This window comes from Vigna unguiculata, chromosome 4 (assembly GCF_004118075.2).
Source record: "Vigna unguiculata cultivar IT97K-499-35 chromosome 4, ASM411807v1, whole genome shotgun sequence".
In the NCBI taxonomy this organism is placed as follows: Eukaryota; Viridiplantae; Streptophyta; class Magnoliopsida; order Fabales; family Fabaceae; genus Vigna; species Vigna unguiculata.
Window position 1 is genome coordinate 5,218,180 of NC_040282.1, and position 21,551 is coordinate 5,239,730.

Sequence of the window (21,551 nt, forward strand, 5' to 3'; positions counted from 1 at the left end):
AGATGATAAATTGATAATTCAACATTTTCATCATATTCATATTCGTATTTTGATATGCACAATGTATTCTTCAAATTTTAGTACATTAAAAAAATACATAATACTTGTCTTTTCCAGCATACAAGAATTTGAAACGTTAATGCAATGATCAAGAAAAAAGTAATTAATATACACAAGTGCAAGTTTTTTTATGCGAACTTGCGGGCTAGCTCAAACGAGCTACGGGCTTCTACGGGTCGGGCCACTATGGGCCTGCGAGTTCACTATCCTGGCCCCTTCCACATTATTTTTGCGGGTTTGCAGGTCAGACACATATTGCCACCCCTAATATCTAGTGTGAGAGTCGAGAGAGGTTCATACAATTTTTGTGTAGACGTTTAATTCTTGTTGAAATGTTAATAGATTGTTTGAGCCAATTAGTTTGAGTCGTCGGACTGTTAATTGTTTGTGTTATGTTTTGGTCCATGTGGGTTGATTAGTGATGGACTAAACAAGTTATAATTATGGTATATTATATGAGAAGTTGATGATTAAGAAGAAACAAATTTTGTTGAAATTTAAGATATATATATATATATATATATATAATTTATTATAATTGCATTAACTTGCATTGTTATCCACTAGGGATGGCAACGGGGCGGGACGGGCACAAGTTTCGCTATCTTATATCCATCCCTGTAAAAAAAATTCATCCCCATCCCCATACTCAAACCCAACGGGTATCAAACTTTTGTCTCATCCTCATCTCCACCGGCTAACGGGTATAATCTCATACCCATATCCATACCTATTTTCTTACTACTTCAATATTAATTTTAATTAATCTTTATAAAATAATACAAAATTATGATTAAGGAAACATAATATTAATAAATATTCAATATTAGAATGATGTCGATATCAAATACTTAAAAATAAATTATAATTATTTACATTTTAGATTACAATACCAAATAAAATTTCATGAGAACCAAAACAATGATTAAATTTGCAAATATTAGTTAAACATAGTTGATAAAATTTAAAAATATTTTTTAAAAAAATATAAAAGAAAAACAAATATTCAAATTAAAATATATTTTAAATGTTTGTTTACTTCAATCTTTTAAATTCTAATAAATCTATTTTTTATACACTAATAAAAGTTATAATACAACATTTGATCAACATGATACAAAGAACAAATAATAATCATAATAAAAGTTTAAAATAAATTATAATTGTTTACATTTTAGATTATAACACCAAATAAAATTTCATGAGAACCAACACATTTATTAAATTTACAAACATTAATGAAACCTAGTTGATAAAATTTAAAAATATTTTTTAAAAAATATAAAAGAAAAACAAATATTCAAATTAAAATATATTTTAAATGTTTGTTTACTTCAATCTTTTAAATTCTAATGAATATTTTTTTTATACATTAATAAAAGTTATAATACATCATTGACCAAAATGATACAAAGAACAAATAATAATCATAATAAAAGTTTAAAATAAATTATAATTGTTTATATTTTAAATTATAATACCAAATAAATTTTCATGAGAACCAACACATTTATTAAATTTGCAAACATTAATGAAACCTAGTTGATAAAATTTTAAAATATTTTTTAAAAAAATAAAAGGAAAACAAATATTCAAATTAAAATATATTTTGAATAATTTTTTACTTCAATCTTTTAAATTCTAATGAATCTCTTTTTTTATACACTAATAAAAGTTATAATACATTACTTGATCAAAATGATATAGAGAACAAATAATAACCATAATAATAAAATTTTAACATATATCTTGTATCTTTTGAACTTCAATTATGTTGAATGGTGATAAAAAAAGTATTTATGACAATTACATTAAATTTTTATATTGTAGTAAATAAAAGTTATTTATACAATTATACTGAACAAATTACAGTATGATTGATAATGAGTTAAAAAATAAAAAATAAATAGATAAAATATATCGAAATAGTATTCTACATAATGAAAATAAACAAGAAATAATAATATTAAAAAATTAAAAAATGTTTACTAACAATTTGAGAGACTATTGAAAGAAATCGCACAAAGGACAACAAATGTATAATTAATGGTATGATAAGTTGAAAAATATCTTAGATATCTAAGAAAACTTTTTAAATATCAACATATTTACTCAATGGTTGAGAAATAACAAAAATTATTTTAGTGAAACAAAAGAGTTCTTCAAATGAAACAAAAACTAATAATAATAATAATAATAATAATAATAATAATAATAATAATAATAGTAATAAGTAAAGGAGTTTTTTTATATTACCTAGTAAACGAAAGGTTTGTGCTATTAAATAATTAAATTGAGAGTATTAAACATTTTTATGTGAAAGGAAAATATACAATAAATAAAAATATTAAAAAATAATAGAAATATTCAAATGTGAGACATAAAATATTTTAATTGACATACATATTTTTTAATTACATAAATGTTATGATAAGATGAAAAATATAATTGAGATACAAATGAGTTTCATGACAAACCAAAATAATTGGAAGAAATAAAAAATAATATATATATATATATATATATGGTTACTTAATTAATTGATAATATTTTAATAATTTAAACGGGGACGAGTATTATGGCGGGGATATGTACATCCCCATACTCATCCCCATATTCAATTGAAAAAGTCGGAAATTTCCCATACCCATACCCATACTCAGTCAATGCGGGGATTCTCCGTAAAAACGGAAATGAGTTTGGACAATACCACGGGGACAAATTTATTTGCCATCTCTATTATCCATCTGCTATGATGATCAAATGATTGTGCGGATAAGATATATGTGTATAAATCTTCTAGTTAATGAAAGAATAATTATATCTAAATAGTTTAACTTGAATTTTATATCTTATATATTTATGTTTGTTTATGTTTTTTTATCATATATAATACTTTAAACTAGTAAAATAATCCTTCTAAATTAGAGTATTTCAATTAATAAACAATCACACACAAAGTATAACCATATTTCATACTTTATTATTTTCAACACTTAATCAAATAATCAAAATCATGATTATTAGACTTTTCTTTAACAAATGCGTTACATCAAGCAAAATTCAAAATACGTGTGTGTGAATTTTGAGTATAATATTAAATAATCATTTATTTTATTTATAAATGATTTAACTTAATTAATAAAATATTTATATTTCACCTGTTTCAAATATAAATATAATTACATATAGAAATAAATAAAATACGATGAGATATACATACTATAAGTATATAATATTATGTTATATGAAACTAATGATAGGTTTTTTTACATTTATGATAATTATATATTATATTTACGATCATAGAATATGTATAGGATATTTATGGTCATGTTTTTCCGTAAATGTTTAGGATATTTCGCAGAAAAATTGAAAACAATTTTCACTCCGATGTATGAACTGATGTATGAACTATTTAACGGTAATAATAAGTCGCTTTGAAAAAGTAAAAAGAGAGAAAACAAAACATTTTAAAAAATGAGAGAAAAACAATTGAACGTTATAAACTAAATAATTTAATATCATATAATATTCTAATGTATTAATTAACATAGTAACAATAAGTAGATATTTAATTTCATATAAAAATAAATAAGAAAATATAACATATTTTAAACGCATAGATAAAATTTTTATGTTTATTTTTAATGCAAGGTCGGTATAAAATTTTCACACGCTCAGTGTTAATAAAACTATCTTAAAATTTAAAATAATTATTATAAAAAGTGAAAAATCCTTAATAATTTTTAAATTATTGTGTAAAAATATTATACACCGTAATTTATAGTTAAATAATAATGCGAAAAATTATATATTAGTACATTTTAATTAGAGAAAATAGTTTCATTCATTAACGATATACAATCACACTTTCATTCAATTATAAAATACACTATATAATAAATTTGTCCACTAACCATAAAACCTATTTTGGTTTTCTATTGAAAGTTTTAAATCCACAATACTTATAAATAAATGTCTTTCAAAAGAAACCTATTTACACCATGTATTAAATAAATTCCCAAATATCAAAATCAAATAAAAAAATTTGAATATACATGAATTTTCTCAGCCATATGATTAAATTTAAACAATGCACACGATTTAATCCACCTGTATGATGATTGCACCGTTGGACCGAAAGTTTAACGCACACGGATAATTAAACATCTTTAATTAAATTGTAAATATTTATATATAGCATGTACTAATTAATTTCCTGAAACAATAATAAAGTAAAAAGATTAAATTAATAAGCATTTATGATTTTTCTTAACCGTTATGACTAAATTAAAACAAACCCACATAATGTAATAAGTTCACCCTCCACGTCATCGTTTTTAGGGTATCTTTGTCTCTATCTTTTTCTCTCTAGTGTGTTGTTTCTAACGTATTTTCTTCACAAACACTTTCTAATCACTCTCAAACTTTTCTCTGAATCCAAAGCACATTTCTCTCTCCTATTTCATCAAACACTTTGCTCATTCACTCTATTTCCATGGCTTCTTCCCTCAGAATTGACGAAACAGTGCCTGCTTCGAAGGTGGTGCACTTTCGAAACCTTCCTGAACACTGCTCTCATGAGGATCTCGTAGAGTTGTGTACTCCTTTCGGTAAAGTGGTTAATCTTTTGTGCAATGTTGGACCCAATAAGAACCAGGGTTTTGCTGAGTTTGTAAGTTCTTTCACTCTCTTTCATATATATATATATATATATATATATCTATGTTTTCTGTTCTCTTTTCTATTCATGAATGCATGTTCTATTATTATTTGAGTGAGACAAACCTAGGTGTATACTTTATACTTGTCTTGTAACAAACAAAATATATATTTATATAAACTGTCATATATTATGGTATGATACGAATCCAATTAACAACGTTAAGAATGCTAGGTCTTTATACAAGAACATTGAACATGTTAGATTATGAAGATTTATGGAAAAGATTTAGGATAGAATGTAATGACCCTTTTAGGTTTTCATTTTTGTGGAATATGAATGAAGTTAAATGAATGAATATAATCATGATAATTAGAATGGATACTTTGTAATGAAATCTGGACTTTGGCTTGTTGATTTTTGAAGTCATGGTTCTCTTCTCACATGTTAAGTTCAAATGTTTAACAGGCAGATATAAATGAAGCCATTTCAATGGTTTCAAACTATGCTTCGTCTCCAGATCCTGTTCAACTTCATGGAAGAAATATCTATATTCAGTATTCTGATAGACCAGAAATTGTTGTTACCAGATTCGCCAAAGGAAATATCCTGCTGGTAACCATGGAAGATGTGAAAGCTGGAGATGTAAGCATTGATGGCATGCGCTCGGTAAGTCCTATATTTTAGTAGGTTGTCCTCCACTTAATTGGGTTTGGGAAGGAAAATAACAAAGTTTTGTTGATAAATTTTTACGATATATACTCGTACTCGTCATGGATGAAAGAAAAATTTAATACAATCTAAAAAATAAATTTTGCAAAATACAAAAAGTTTATCAAAATATCATAGTTCATTTGAAAAAAGTTTATCTTAAAAATAGTGATAAAATAGTGATAAAATGGTTAAGAAATAAGTTTTAAATTTAATTCAACCTTAAAAAAATTGATTTATAAAATAAGATTTGTATCTATGTATATAAATCAATCGATCTTATTCTAATTGACACGAGACTTCTAAAAATATAAATTTATAACAATAAAAAAATATAAATATTGTCTTATAAATAAATTTTATAAAATTTAATTAAACTTAAAACTCATTTTTTAAAATTTGATTTCACATTATTAATTTGGATATATATATATATATATATATATATATATATATATATATATATATATATATATATATATATATATATATATATATATATATATATATATATATATATATATATATATATATATATATATATATATATAACCTATACATAGCAAACCCATTCTTTATTTATAAAATAAAAAAAATTATTCTTTAAAACGTGACCTTGAACTAATCTAAATTAATCAACAAGCATGTATTCACAACCAGTAAACTTCCCTTTTGAATAATAGTGTGAGAGTATGAACAAAGTAAAATTCTGAGACCAATTGACTTTAACTTAAAATTTATAAGAGAATTATGGATTATGATGAAGGAAGACATTATGAAGGCATATATGGATTAAGGGCATATGGAAAAGGGGACGAAATGCCTTTATTTATTTTTTTCACTTTGATCCCTAAATATGAAAATCATTTAGGAATAAATGAGTCAAATCCTATCCAACATATTGCTGAAAATAATGTTTTACAAAACAAGGTGATTGATGAATTCCAAGTTGTTTTCTTGGGAACAAGAATATGTTAGATAGGGTATTGGTGGCAAACGAAGTGGTGGATGAGATAAAAGAAAGAAGAAACTATGTATTAAAGACAATTCCATCATGTGGAAGTTCTTATACTATGTGTTAAAAAACTCAACTTTTGTAGAAGATGGATTGAGTGGATAAGAGTTTATATGTGATCATCATCATCAACTTCAGTATTAGTTAATGGAAGTCTAGCTAAAAGTCCATCATAAGGTATTAGACAAGGAGACATTTCAATCTCATTCCTATTTCTCATCATATTTCATAGGGGTTGGTAAGTAAAAGGCAAAAAAAATAAAAATTGAAGAATATGTTTGAGTAGATCAATATTGTTAGTGTTACCTACTTTCTTCAAGTTAATCAAGGATGTTAGAAGACTTCAAGAACATTTCTTTGGTGTGATGTTGGTATCTTTCTTACCTTTTATCGAGTGTACTGAGTCAGTTGTAGCACCAAAACAAGTATCGTATCCATATGGACTAGTTTAAAATATCAAATTCATTGACTTGCAACAAAACAGTGTTTGACAAAGTATTATGAAGAATTGAAATAGGGACTAAGTAAGATTAAAATAACTTTTATATATATATATATATATATATATATATATATATATATATATATATATATATATATAAACATTTTGAGATTGAACTTCACCTATCTTCTTCAACAATTCTACCACTAATTTAATTAATATATAATAATACAATTATCCGGTGTCACTAAAATTGAATGACTCAATCTAAATCAATTTCCTGACTTTAAAAATCTAAGGACTTTAACCATTGATTCCTCAACTACTAATGATTGAACCTTTGTTTTAAGTACAATTTGACTCAGTTAAAACATTCAAATATATTTCTAGCATTCAAACGCATTAAATGTTTTGATTGGACCTTAAATTTAAGATTATTTTCTCAACTCAATCGAAATCAATTAAATAAGATGATAAATCAATTCATCCAAAACATAAATCAAACCACTAACACTAAATGCATAGTTATATATATATATATATATATATATATATATATATATATATATATTTATATTAATACATTGCACAATTTTTCAATCTGAACATGCTTTAGTAGGCTTAAACATGTTATATTTAATTTCGGGTTATTCATCAATGAAGTCGAATTTTTGTACATATCATTGTTGAGTTTAAATCTACTTAAATATGCACTAGATCTCTCTATTTTCCCGGTTCTTACCATTGTTACTCTAATTTTGAAGTATTCTCTTATACTAACAACTTATTGACAAATAAGTGTTACTTTTACATGTTTGAAAGGAGGAAAATTGCCCTTTACATTAGATTCAACTAACTTCAAATGTTTTTAGTAGGCTAATAAAAAAATTTCTATTCTTTACAACATCATTGATTCATTGAATGGGACAATTTTAAAGTTTACTCATTGACAACTCATTCTTCCTCGTTTTTAACATTTCAAACTCTCTATTTCAAGCAGTTCATTTCTTATTTGGTTAGGTATTTATAAATACGTAAAAATATATTTATTACGAATTAAATACAAAAAAAAAGGCAAAAATCTTGTTGAAAAATCTATACATAATAGTTTTCTCTACAAATCGAAGAACAATAAATAGAACATTGCTCCTAAAATCATTTGATAACTTACGAATATGTTGAATCCCTCTTATCAATTTTTTTAGACCCATAGCCTATAAAAACTCTAAATACCATTGAAGTTGATTCCTTCCTTGAATTTGCCTCAAATGGAACTCGAAAGCACAAAAAGGAGTTGACATAGTCACATCAAAGTGCATTCTTTAACCCATTTGGTTGCTTCTATGCTTTTGGTGCATCAAAGGGAGTAATATTTTTGTGGATATTGTAGCTTATTATTAGAGCCTATCCCTTTGTTCCATCTCAACCATATTTTTTACTATGATCATTAACATTGCCATAAATTCCTAGCCTCTAATCATAATTTTTTTAACCAGAATAATTTCATATAGTTTTGAATTTACTTTTGACACATAATTGCTAAGGAAATGACATATAGTCAACTTTTGTGATTTCTTGTCCTATAGCCTCTACTTTTTTATTTTATAATGTATGTTTGTTAATTGGGGTTAAAATATACTTTTATTTTCTCTTTTTATTCAGGTCTTCTCTGAATATGGTTTCGTACAAAAAATTTCAACATTTGAAAAGAACGCAGGTTTCCAGGTTAGTTGAATTATATGAGCTTCTTGTGTCAATGCTAAGATATAATCTCTATTAATACAACAAAATTATCGATTAATAATCAATTTTAATAACAAAAAATAATTAGTTACTACAGTGACTAATTTAAATATCAATTTATAAATTAAAAAAATTTTGTAACTAAAATAGTTTCAAAAAATTATAATTGGTTTCTAAATTGGTAGTTAAAATAGTTTCTATTATGAGTTAGTCTCTAAATTCACTAACATTAGTTCCATAGGTTTTGGCTACAAAAAAAATGGTCTCTAAATTAGTTTCTACTTACTAAATTGGTCTTTAAACATAGTTTGTGGTCATAGTTTTCTTGTAGTGTATGTCATGTATAAATATCCAATTTTAGTGATTAAAAGTTGTTAGTTGATATATATTTACTTTTTTTTATCGATAAATATTAGTTGATAGTATTTTGTTAACGAGAAGCTGAACTCACGACCTCTCTCGTCCTCCATTCCAATTTTACCACTAAGTCACCCTATAACTCGTGTACATATATTCACCGTTATTTTTGGGCAGGCTTTGATTCAGTTTGCTGATATTGAATCTGCTTCTTCTGCTAAGGAAGCACTGGACGGAAAAAACATACCCAGGCAAGCAGTGCTTTTACATTTCCTCTTTAATTTGGTGATCAACTGTTGAATAAATCTTAATTTTTCTGATTAACTTATGGTTTTTGTATACAGATCCTTGCTGCCAGACCGTATTGGTGATTGTAACTTTCGCATTGCATACTCAGGCCATCGAGATCTTAATATCAAGTTCCAGTCTAATCGTAGCAGGTAATAATGAACATCATATATCTTAATTTTGTTACCTTTTCAGATTTTTGCATGGCATTGTTTTAATGTTCACATTAAAAACTCATATAATTTTACAAGATCTTGTTAATTAGATACTTTTCTGTGTTATATTAATACATTTTTTACGAGTTTACAGGGACTACACAAATGCTACTCTTCCTGTTAACGAGGCTACTATTGCTAGGGCATTGCAGGTATTTTTCTGTGATGAATTTATGTTCTCCTTGTTTGTTTATCGTATGTTATGTGCTAACGATTTATGATGTTCAGCCAATACCTCGAACTGCTGACAACCATGTTCTTTTAGTATCATTCGAGAATATGGTCCATGATGTCACTCTAGATGTTCTTCATGGGGTGAGTTTGTGTTTCTCAATTTCATTCAAATTTTCATCTTTATACTAATGCAGTTTACATGTTGCAGGTGTTCTCTGAAATTGGAACTGTGCACAAAATTTATATATTTAAAAAGAACGGTCGAACTCACGCACTGATTCAGTACCATGGTATCAATCGTCATTTACTCAATAAGTTTTCTAGGGTTTAGTACCTTTTGCCCTTATAAATATATATGGATTAATTACTATTTCGCTAACAAAATATTATTTTTGTTTTATGAAGTTAATTATTATTGAAATTCTCATTAGTTTTATTAGGATAATCATGCATCCTTTGATTGACACATCATGTTTTGGTTCTATTGGTGATGCAGATGTGGCCACAGCAAAAGCTGCAAAAAATATTCTTGAGGGTCACTGTATATATGAAGGTGGCTATTGTAAGCTTCATTTGGCATACTCTCGTCACACTGATATCAATGTAAAGGTATGAGTTAGTCTTCATCAGGGAAAAAGTTGTTCTTACAAACAATACTCTTTTCTTTTTATCAGAATTGATTCTGTTGTTATTCACACTTCACTCAACTTTAACTTTATCATTTTTTTTCATGAATTTAGTGTTAGATTTATTTTTTTTATTAACAAAGCATAAATAAATTATAGGAGAACACTTAAGGGGTGCTCTAACCCTTTTAAAAAAATACACAAGTTGAGAGATAATAAATAAATTAGTGTTAGATAATTTATTATTGGACCAAAAGCTATAGTGTTTAATGAAGCTGTAATTCATTCAGAGCAATTTCTATCCCTTAATAATTATTTACTAGGAATCAAATGCGAGACACTAGTTCTGTTAGGAATCTAAGTGTGAGTCAAGATTTTGGATTAAGAGTGGTGTCAATACCTTATGTAGTTAGACGGTGTTTATTTTCACCAGTGATATCCCTCCTTATAGACCTAAGAAGCATTACAGTTTGACTGTAATCCGACCTACTTAACCTTTACCATAGGATAATTGATGTCATATTACTCATGAGTGAAAAAGACTTCCGATCATTTATTTTGATATATCTTAAAAAAATGAATTTTAAACTTAATTTAACTTTACAAAATTTATCAATTAAATAAAATTTACACTTATTTATATATTGTAAATTAGTTTTATTTATAATCGATGTGAAATTTTTGACAATTATATATACTTCTGATCTAAAAATTCACGAAAATAAGAAGTTGAAAAAAAAAAAAATTAAACCTACCTAATCCTTTAATGTTTGTATGGTTATTATAGGTGAATTTGATTTGAGTGTTAACTGTTTTGGTTGTAGCCTTATGGGGACAAAAGTAGAGACTATTCAAAGCCTGAACAGAGTGTGTCTGTAGCACAAGTTGCAGCAACAGGTTGGCAGAATCCTCATGCAGCATCTATGAACCCTAATGCTTATCCCTACTGTTACATATGTGCACCTGCTACTTTTCCTGATGAAGCTTATGACTATGGTGTTGGACAAAGCAACCCTATGGTTCCCACAGGTTACATACAAATCACTCCACATGTAGTTCCTGCTTTCTCACCTCAGATGGAACCTTATTTAGGGTTTTTTCCTATACAACCTTATTATTATGGTTACTAGCTTATACATCAACTACTCTATCAAAATCTTGGGCACTCACATACCTTTAATAACTCTAGTCATATATTAAAGAATTGATTGTAATTTCAATTTCAATTTCTAATCATTCTAGTATAATACTTTCATGCATTTTCTCATATTACTCAATCTTTTCCAGTATTGACTATTTTATCTTTGTTGCTAATTTATATTTCTTTTATTCGGCAAATAATCACTTTACTCAACATCTATATAGTTTTTGAAAGAATAAAAAAATATGTTAGTCATTAAATATGATGTTATAAATATATATAATAGAATGGTAAATACGATATTATAAATTATAATAAACAATTGTCCCAAAAGATAATTGTTTGTATTTTCAGCGAGACAATTTTCTTATCAGTTATTTATTTATTTTAAAAGTTCAGATTGTCTCTTTTCTTGAATTTTGTTCGATTGATGATGCCAAATACATGGAAGGAATTATCGTCAATCACCGTTCTACACTTAATAATATTTGCACACTTTTTTTTTTTTTTGTAAATCTCATATATGCATGCATTTATCTAATACCATGCTCTTATAAAAATTAATTTTCAAACCTGGCACCAATTTAAAGTTTCTGAGTATTTCTCAATGTTGATTGTGAGCAATATTAAATTTACGCCATAAATATTCCCTATACAATTTCGTAAATCATGAAATTGAGGGAGGAGTATGTTACCATGTTTTCTAATTAAAATAGTTGAAAATCAAATTATTGAAGTCTCGCGTTAAGAATTCAGGGTTTTTAGGTCATAAATTTTACCAACATTTTTCTCTTCTATCCGTCTGTCAAAGTTTGTTTAAACTTGATCGATGGCAATACAGCCGTAGGGTGATCACGAATTTTGTTATTCTATATCTATTTTTAGAGAAAATATATATTTTCATTCTCATATACAAACATAACGACTATTAAATTTTGACTCATTCTTGCTAGATGTCCACTTGATGACAGGTATGTACTTATACCCGTACCGTATATGTTTTCTTATTATTTTAATATTAATTAATTAGATTTTATAAAATAATAAAAAAATTACGGTAAAAGAAACATAATATTATCAAATATTTAATATTTTAGGAGATTTGTATTTTTGTTTCTTCAATATTAAATATTTAGAAAGAAATTATAATTGTATATATTTCAAATTAAAATACTAAATAAAATTTTATGAAAGGCGAAACATTTATAAAATTTGCAGACGTTGATGTTACCTCGTTAATAAAATTTTAAAAATTTTAAAAATTATAAGAGAAAAAAAATATTTTAAATGTATATTTACTTTAATGACTTAAATTCTAATGAAATTTCCTTTTCTTACACAAATAAAAATTATAATACATTACTTGATCAAAATCACACAAACAAATATTAAACTAATAATAATTGAAATTTAACATAGATCTTTCATCTCTTGAACTTTAATATATGTTGATGGTGATAAAAACAATTCACGACAATTACATTAAATTATTATATTGCAATAAATAAAATATATTTATACATAGTGATGAAATTACATATATGATAATGAATCAAAAAAAGAAAAATAACGGTTAAATATGTTTTTGGTCCCTCAAGTTTCAGTGAAATTTGGAATTGGTCCATCTTTGAAACTTTTGACCAATTAAGTCTTTCATCTTTAGAAATGTATGAATTTAGTCATTTTAACCAGATTTTGTTTGTTAAGTTTATCTAACGTTTCAAACACATTTTATGATAGTATTTGAATTGTTTAAATCGTTTGATCCATTTTCACTTAAATGCTAACTCAAATATTATCATAAAACACATTTGAAACTTCAAAAAAACTTAACAAAATATGATTAAAAGGATTAAATCCACGCATTTCTAAAGATGAATGACTAAATTGGTCAAAAGTTTCGACGAGGGACTAATTCCAAATTTCACTTAAACTTGAGGGACCAAAAACATATTTAACCCGAAAAATAATTATATAAAAAATATCAAAACAATATTCTACATGATAAAAATAAACAACAAATAAAACTATTAAAAAAATGATCTAGTGGAAACAATTTGATAAATCGTTGAATGAAAAATCGCACAAAGAGAAATAAATGTATAATTAAGGGTATGATAAGAAGAAAAAGACCTTAGAGATCTAAGAAGATTTTTTGAATGTCAATCTAGTCGAACGGTTGTGAGATCTTAAAAATTGTTTTAGTGAAACAAAATAGTTATTCAAATGAAACAAAAATAATAATAATAGAATAAAGAAGATAAAATGCTTACATTACTTAGTAAACAAAATGTTTATGTTATTAAACACTTAAATTGACACTGTTAAACATTCTCTATGAAAAGAAAATATATAATAAATAAAAATATTAAAAAATAGTAGAAATATTCAAATGTGAGAAATAAAACATATTTGATTGACATATATCATATTTGAACATAATTGCACAAAGGTTTGTGATAAGAGAAAAAATATCTTCAAGATACGAATAAATTTAATGACAAACAAAACAATTAGTAGAAATAAAAAGTAGAAAGAATGTAGTGTGTGTGTGTATATATATATATATATATATATATATATATAAAGGTTAATGAACTATGAGTAGTTTAATAATTTAAACAGGAACGAGGATATAGCAGAGATGAATATTATGGTGGGTATGAGGATGGGGACACGACAGATATGTACATCCACATGCCCACTCTCATACCTAATTAAAAAAGTCGGGTATTTTCCATACTCATACACATACACAGTTAATGTAGAAATTTTCCGTCAAAATAGAAATGAGTTTAAACAATACTCACGAAAACGAGTTTATCTGCCATCATGTCATCCCTATGCAAGCATCAAATAAAAACCAAATGATTCATTATTATGGAAAAAAAAAACAAAAGATAAATTGGTCATATTTTTACATTTTGATAGGAATGCGCATACATAACCTTCAATCGATTTTAAAATTCATGATAATGTACAAAAAATTCAAATAGAAAAGCAGTCAAGTTCAATGAAAATAGTTTGCAATTTAAAAATATTAATGTGACACAAAGACCCACAAGTATTGTTGTTTGACAATTTCCGATTCTAGTTATATTTAAAATATTAACAAGTTAATTTTGATAGATCAAAAAATAATACTAAATAAAATTTAAAATAAATATATAGATTTATAAATTAAAATTGTATTCGAGATAGCAGAATTTTCTAATCAATATTTAACATCAAATTAGTCTTATGTATGATGCCATCAATTTAATTTGACTCATGTATACGTGTCTGATACTTTAAGATACTTTATCGATACTTATCAATGACGTATTTAATTTATAAAGTCATAGTAGACTACAAGAAAATATTTAAATAATGACCCATTTTAGTGACAAAAATAATTAGTTATTATATAATGCATCGATACTTTAATTTGGGTTATGTATATGTGTCTGATACTTTAAGATACTTATCAATTAAATATTTATTTTATAAAGTCGTAGTAGACTACAAAAAAATATTTGAATAATGACCAATTTTAGTGACAAAAAATAATTAGTCATTATAGTAACAAATTTAGGTACCAATTTATAAACTAAACATTATTGGCAACTAAAATAGTTCAAAAAATTATAATTGATCTCTAAATTGATAACTAAAATAGTTTCTATTATAAATTGGTTTCTAAATTGGTCACTAACAATAGCTACCAAAATAATTGGTCTCTAACATATTTTTGGTTACTAAAATTGGTCATTATTTAAGAGTTTTCTTGTAATAGTACTTTTATGATGACAATAATTTATATTTTTTATGTTGAAAACTTGAGTACATATGATTTTAATTTAGATTCATACAAACAATCATATATTTATTATGTTTGAAGAATTTTTATACGCTTTTAAATATTCATATATCATATATCGTATCCTATTATTTTCAAAATAAACGCATTGGCATATCCGATACGTGTCGTATTTGATACACATCGTATCTATACATCATAGGTTAAAGCCTTTGTGAATCATGTGTGACTATATGTGGATCGATACCTTTAGATGTTGCATTCAAAGTGTGTTATAAAGGATAATAATTTATTTTGTTACTTCTTTGAACTTCTTACAACATCATTTTAGACATACAAACTTTGGTGGTTGACATGTTGTGTCAAATCATTCTTGGGATGTATTATAGGTCAAGTTATTTCCTTTAGATGTCCATTTTAAACCTACAAACTTTAGTGGTTGTCATGTCATGTCAAATCATTATTGGGATGTGTTATATGTCAAATTGTTTCCTTTAGATGTCCTTTCATTATTATAATGTGTCTTGTGTTGACACTGGTATTTTGCATCGATCTAAGGTGTTTGTATTACATATTCTTTTAAAATTTCAATATATATTGTCTACAATTTTGTACACATTTTGTTTGAAGACTTTGTTCTAATACTTTTTTTTCAGTCCTTATCTAAGTTTTTGTACAATTCTTGGTTAAAGATTCGTATAAACTTGATATGTGTCTAACACTTTTGTACAATATTCAAAATCTTAGTCTAAACTTTCACGGTTAATTATCTTGTGCTAAGTTTTACTTAATGTAATACTTGTTTCATACTGACATAAGCTCTTAAACACAACAAAACATGTTATGATTAAAATATGAGTGTCTTGGGCATTATATTTAGATTAAGACTTGCATCTAGCATAAAATTTTGATTATGCCTTGAAACCTTTATCTTTCACTACTTCGTGGTCTTCTTGTCTTTCTTGAAGATTATTGATGCAAATGATGGTGCATCATCACCGTTTATAAATTATAAGGCATATTTCACTTGTCTCAAGGCTCAATTTAGTGTCTTTTAAGCATGGCACAATCATTACCTACACTAAAAGAACTTATGAAGCTATATAGGATGATGAGAGGCTAGCAAAAACATAGTTGTGTCTTTATTTTCAACTTTGACATCAATGTCTCAAAGCTCCATCAAAATTTAATAAAGCTCAACACGAGTCTTTTTGCAGTGTACTCTCTCCTACATATGTGGTTCAAAATGTTGTCTCTTCTACAACAATTTATTATAGATGAACTTCATCATGTACAAATTTCTCTACTTTAGCCATAACATTGATACAATTTACTCTTCCACAGCCTGATAAAAAATATCTTTTGGAAGTGAGAGAAGGATCATAAAAAAACATATTTTTTCTTGTTGATGAATATAGGGTTAAATATATTGTTGGTCCTTTAACTTTTAGTGAATTTTGGAATTAGTCCATTTCGAAACTTTGAACCAATTTAGTTCTTCATCTTTCAAAATACGTAGATTTAATCCTTTTAATCAAATTTTGTTAGATTTATTTGATGTTTTGTACGCATTTCAGGATTATATTTGAATTGTTTATACTATTTGACACATTTTTGCTTTAATGTTAAGTCAAATACTATTATGAATCGCGTTTGAAATGTCAAATAAACTTAACAAAAATTAAAAGGACTAAATTCACGTATTTCAAAAGATAAAGGACTAAATTGGTCCAAAGTTTCAAAATGAACTAATTTCAAAATTCATTGAAAGTTAAAGAACCAAAAACATATTTAACCTATGAATATAATATACCTCTTTATGTGTAATGTGCTCCAGGAAAGTGATGTCCACATGCCTTGCTACTTGATAAAGGCTCTCATTTTAAGTTCTCCATACAAGTTCTCCATAGTATTCCTATTTACGGGACGAAACTAATCGAGCTAACTCATTTTATCATCTTATAATTCATTAGAGAGACATGACACCGATAAAACCTAAATTCAGATTACACAAGAAATCATTATTACTTTCAACTCAAAATCTTTAAATAACGTATTTATGAGGCTTTTCTAATATGATATATTCAGTTTTTTTTATCTCTACCTAATATGATACTTGGACACTTGAATTCCAAATGAATAAGGGTGGGCAAAAAATCCAATTTTTATGATCCAATCCATTTTTTCTATGATCCAATCCATTTAATATCCATTCTATTAAGATTCCAATCCATTTAAAATCCATTTTATTGGATGTGGATATCAATCTAATCTACATTTTATATATTTTATGGATTGGATATCCATTCTCGAAATCTAGATTTTCAAAATGGATAATCCAAAATATCCAATCTAAATTTTCACTTTATATTTTTTGTTAGGTTAGGCTAAAGGTTGAGACGGACCAGCCCAAATTTAGTCATATTTGATTGAGTTGGCATGACCCTGTACAAAATTTGGCCGAATTAGGCCAAATTCTGTCAAGTCGGTCCCGATCGAGATTTGATCCAGTTGGTCCTGGACAAAATTTGGAAGTATTCAGCCAAATCTGTCAAATTCTTTGGTGTCAGCCCTATGGACACAAATTTGGATCCACATCCATTATTTGGATCCAAAATGGATGTGGATTAGATTTTCGATAGGGTTGACACCATAGAATTTGGCAGATTTTTTGTCGAGGCCAACAAGGCCAAATTTCAGCATGGGATGAACTTGGATGACTTTCGAACGAATTTCAGTCAGGGACGACGTGACCAAATTTGGGCTAAGGTCGACTCAACAAAATTTCAGTCGAGATCGACTTGACTTGATTTGACTGAATTTCGGCCAGGACCGATTTTGCCTAATACGACCAAATTTTGGCCAGAGCCGACTTGGCCAAATATGGCCACATTTGGGTCAGGTCCTTATCAGTCAAATTTCGCTCAGGGTTGACTCCATTAAATTTGTCGGCTAGGACCGACTTGACTGAATATGACCTATTTTCGATCACAGTCGACTAAGTTGAATATAGTCAAATTTCGTTCGGGACTTAGTCGACCGAATACGGCTAAATTTGGGCAAGTGCCGACTTGACCAAATTTTGGTCATGACCAACTCGACTGAATTTGGCCAAATTTAGGTCAAGATCGACTTGCCTAAATATGATCAAACTTCGGTCGCGATCGATTCTGCTGAATACGACCAAATTCCAGCCAGGACCAACTCGGTCAAATTTTGGTCGAGGTCAACACGACTGAATTTTGACCGGAGTCGACTCGACCAAATTCATTCGGCTGAATTTCGGTTGTGGTCGACTCAGTTGAATACGGCCAAATTTCGATCGTGACTGACTCATTTGAATACGGCCAAATTTCACCCGAGACCGTCTCAGCCAAATACGACCAAATTTGGGTCAGGGCCGACTCGGCCAAATCTCAATCGGGGCCAACTCGATTGAATTCGACCAAATTTGATGGAGCCAACTAGGCTGAATACAGCCAAATTTTGGTCGCGGTTGTCTCGACCGAATACGGTCAAATTTTGTCTAGGTCGACTCAGGCCAATGCAGTCAAATTTGGGTTGGGGTGAACTCAACCAAATACTTCCAAATTTTATCTAGAACTAGCTGGGCTAAATTTCGATCGAGACCGACTTGATAGAATTCGGCCAAATTTTGTATAGGGTCAAGCCAACTCAATCAAATACGACTAAATTTGGACTAGTCAGTCTCAACTTTTAGCCTAACCTAACCAAAAATATAAACTGAAAATTTGGATTGGATATTTTGGATAATCCATTTTGAAAATCTACATTTAGAGAATGAATATCCAATTCATAAAATATATAAAATATATATCAGATTGATATCCATATCCAATAAAATGGATTTTAAATGGATTGAATTTTTAATAGAATAGATATTAAATGGATTAGATCATAGAAAAAATAGATTGAATTATAAAACAATGGATTTTTTGTCCACCCTTGATTAGAATTTTGTGACACATCTCTTCGCATATTGAATGTCAGAACAGAAAACCAATAAAAAAATATTGTCTGCAAACATCTAAACAATTTTCTAAAATCATCCATGTAATGATAGCAGGCATCTGCAAAAGCTTCAAATTATTGTTGATGCATAATGTTAGCTTTTTCTATTTCCGGTAAAATAATGTATTTTATCTTCTTTCGATCAATAAGAAACTTGAAGAACGATAAACAACAAAGAAGAACCTTAGCTATATTGCAACCAGTAAACCAAAGAACCATTATTTTATGAAAGAATCAAGTATTTCACTGCAATAATGTGAAACGTGCGACATAAGACGTGAGACGTGCTACGTGGGACTGAGACGTGGAAGGTGTGACGTGGGCGTGATACGTGGGACATGTGACATGAGACGTGAGACGTAGAACGTGGGACGTGGGACGTGGGACGTGGGACGTGGGACGTGGGACGTGAGACGTGAGACATGGGACGTGCGACGTCAGATGTGAGAGACGTGAGACGTGAGACGTGGAATGTGAGACGTGGGACGCGAGACGTGCGACGTGCGACGTGGAATGTGGGACGTGGGACGTGAGACGTGACACGTGAGACGTGGGACATGGAACGTAAGACGTGAGACGTAAGACGTGGGACATGACACGTGACACGTTACATGTCTGACGTGGGACGTGAGACGTGAGACATGGGACGTGAGACGTATGATGAGGGACGTGGGAAGTGCGACCTGAGACGTGAGACGTGAGACGTGGGACGTGGAACATGAGACGTGAGACGTGAGACCTGGAACGTGAGACTTGACACATGGGACGTGGGACGTGAGATGTGAGAGACGTGGGACGTGCGACGTGCGACGTGCAACGTGCGACTTGCAACGTGCAACGTGCGACTTGCAACGTGCGACGTGCGACATGAGACGTGAGACGTGAAATGTGTAACGATCGTAAACACTAAACCTTTAAATTTATATACATAAACTTTAAAGCTTACAATTTAATTAAAAATTTTAAAAGTTTAATAAAAGAATTGTTAATGTATCCATAAATTTGTACTAACAAATTTAAATTATACTCTTGTAAAAAAATGTATTAATAAAAAGAGATTAAATACATATAAAATTGAAAGAATAAAAATATGAGGGTAAAAGTAATAATTAATGTTTATTTAACACATAAAAATAAAAATTATGAGGATAACAAAAATAATTTATATTTATTGAACTCTTAAATGAGCAGAAGGAAGCAGAGGATGATCTGAAAAGTTAAACTAAGGATGAACAAAAAATCTAATTTTCATGATCCAATCCATTTTTGTTATGATCTAATCCATTTAATATTCATTTTATTAAAAATCCAATCCATTTTATTGGATTTGGATATCAATCTGATCTACATCTTATATATTTTATGGATTGTATATCCATACTCTAAATCTAGGTTTTCAAAATGGATAATCCAAAATATCCAATCCAAATTTTCAGTTTATATTTTTGGTTAGGTTAGGCTAAAGGTTGAGACGGACTAGCCAAAATTTAGTCGTATTTGATTGAGTTGGCGTGACCCTATACAAAATTTGGCTAAATTAGGCCAAATTCTATCAAGTCGGTCCCAATCGAAATTTGGCCCAACTGGTCCTGGACAAAATATGAAAGTATTCGGTTGAGTTCACCCCGACCCAAATTTGACTGCATTGGGCTAAGTCGACCTAAACAAAATTTGACCGTATTTGACCGAGACAACCGCGACCAAAATTTGGCTGTATTTAGCCTAGTTGGCTCCAGTCAAAATTCGATTGAATTCAATCGAGTTGGCCTCGATTGAGATTTGACCGAGTTAGCCCTGATCCAAATTTGGTCATATTCGGCTAAGACGGCCTAGGATGAAATTTGGCTGTATTCAAATGAGTCGGTCACGATCGAAATTTGGCCGTATTCAACTGAGTCGGCCACGACCGAAATTCGATCGAATTTAGTCGAGTCGACTTCGGTCAAAATTCGGTCGTGTTAGCCTCGACCAAAATTTGACCAAGTTGGTCCTGGTCTCAATTTTGTCATATTCGGTAGAGTCGATCGCAACTGAAATTTGGTCATATTTAGGCGAGTCGGTCCTGACCTAAATTTGGCCAAATTTCGTCGAGTTGGTCATGACCAAAATTTGGTTGAGTCAGCACTAGCCCAAATTTAGCCGTATTCGGTCGAGTAAGTCCTAAACGAAATTTGACTATATTCAACTTAGTCAGCTATGATCGAAAATTGGCCATGTTCAGTCAAGTCGGTCCCGACCGATGAATTTAGTGGAGTCAACCCTGGCTAAAATTTGCCTGATCA

At 28.5% G+C, this 21,551-nt stretch overlaps 1 protein-coding gene across 1 annotated transcript; it reads left to right on the forward strand.

The window, feature by feature from the left end:
- Positions 1-4,561: 4,561 nt before the first annotated feature.
- Positions 4,562-11,427, forward strand: LOC114182062 (polypyrimidine tract-binding protein homolog 1-like). The gene is made up of 10 exons (XM_028068811.1): positions 4,562-4,738; positions 5,195-5,395; positions 8,557-8,619; positions 9,172-9,245; positions 9,339-9,434; positions 9,592-9,649; positions 9,726-9,812; positions 9,880-9,961; positions 10,168-10,280; positions 11,122-11,427. The coding sequence occupies exons 1-10, from the start codon at positions 4,562-4,564 to the stop codon at positions 11,425-11,427; spliced, it is 1,257 nt and encodes a 418-aa protein (XP_027924612.1).
- Positions 11,428-21,551: the final 10,124 nt, after the last annotated feature.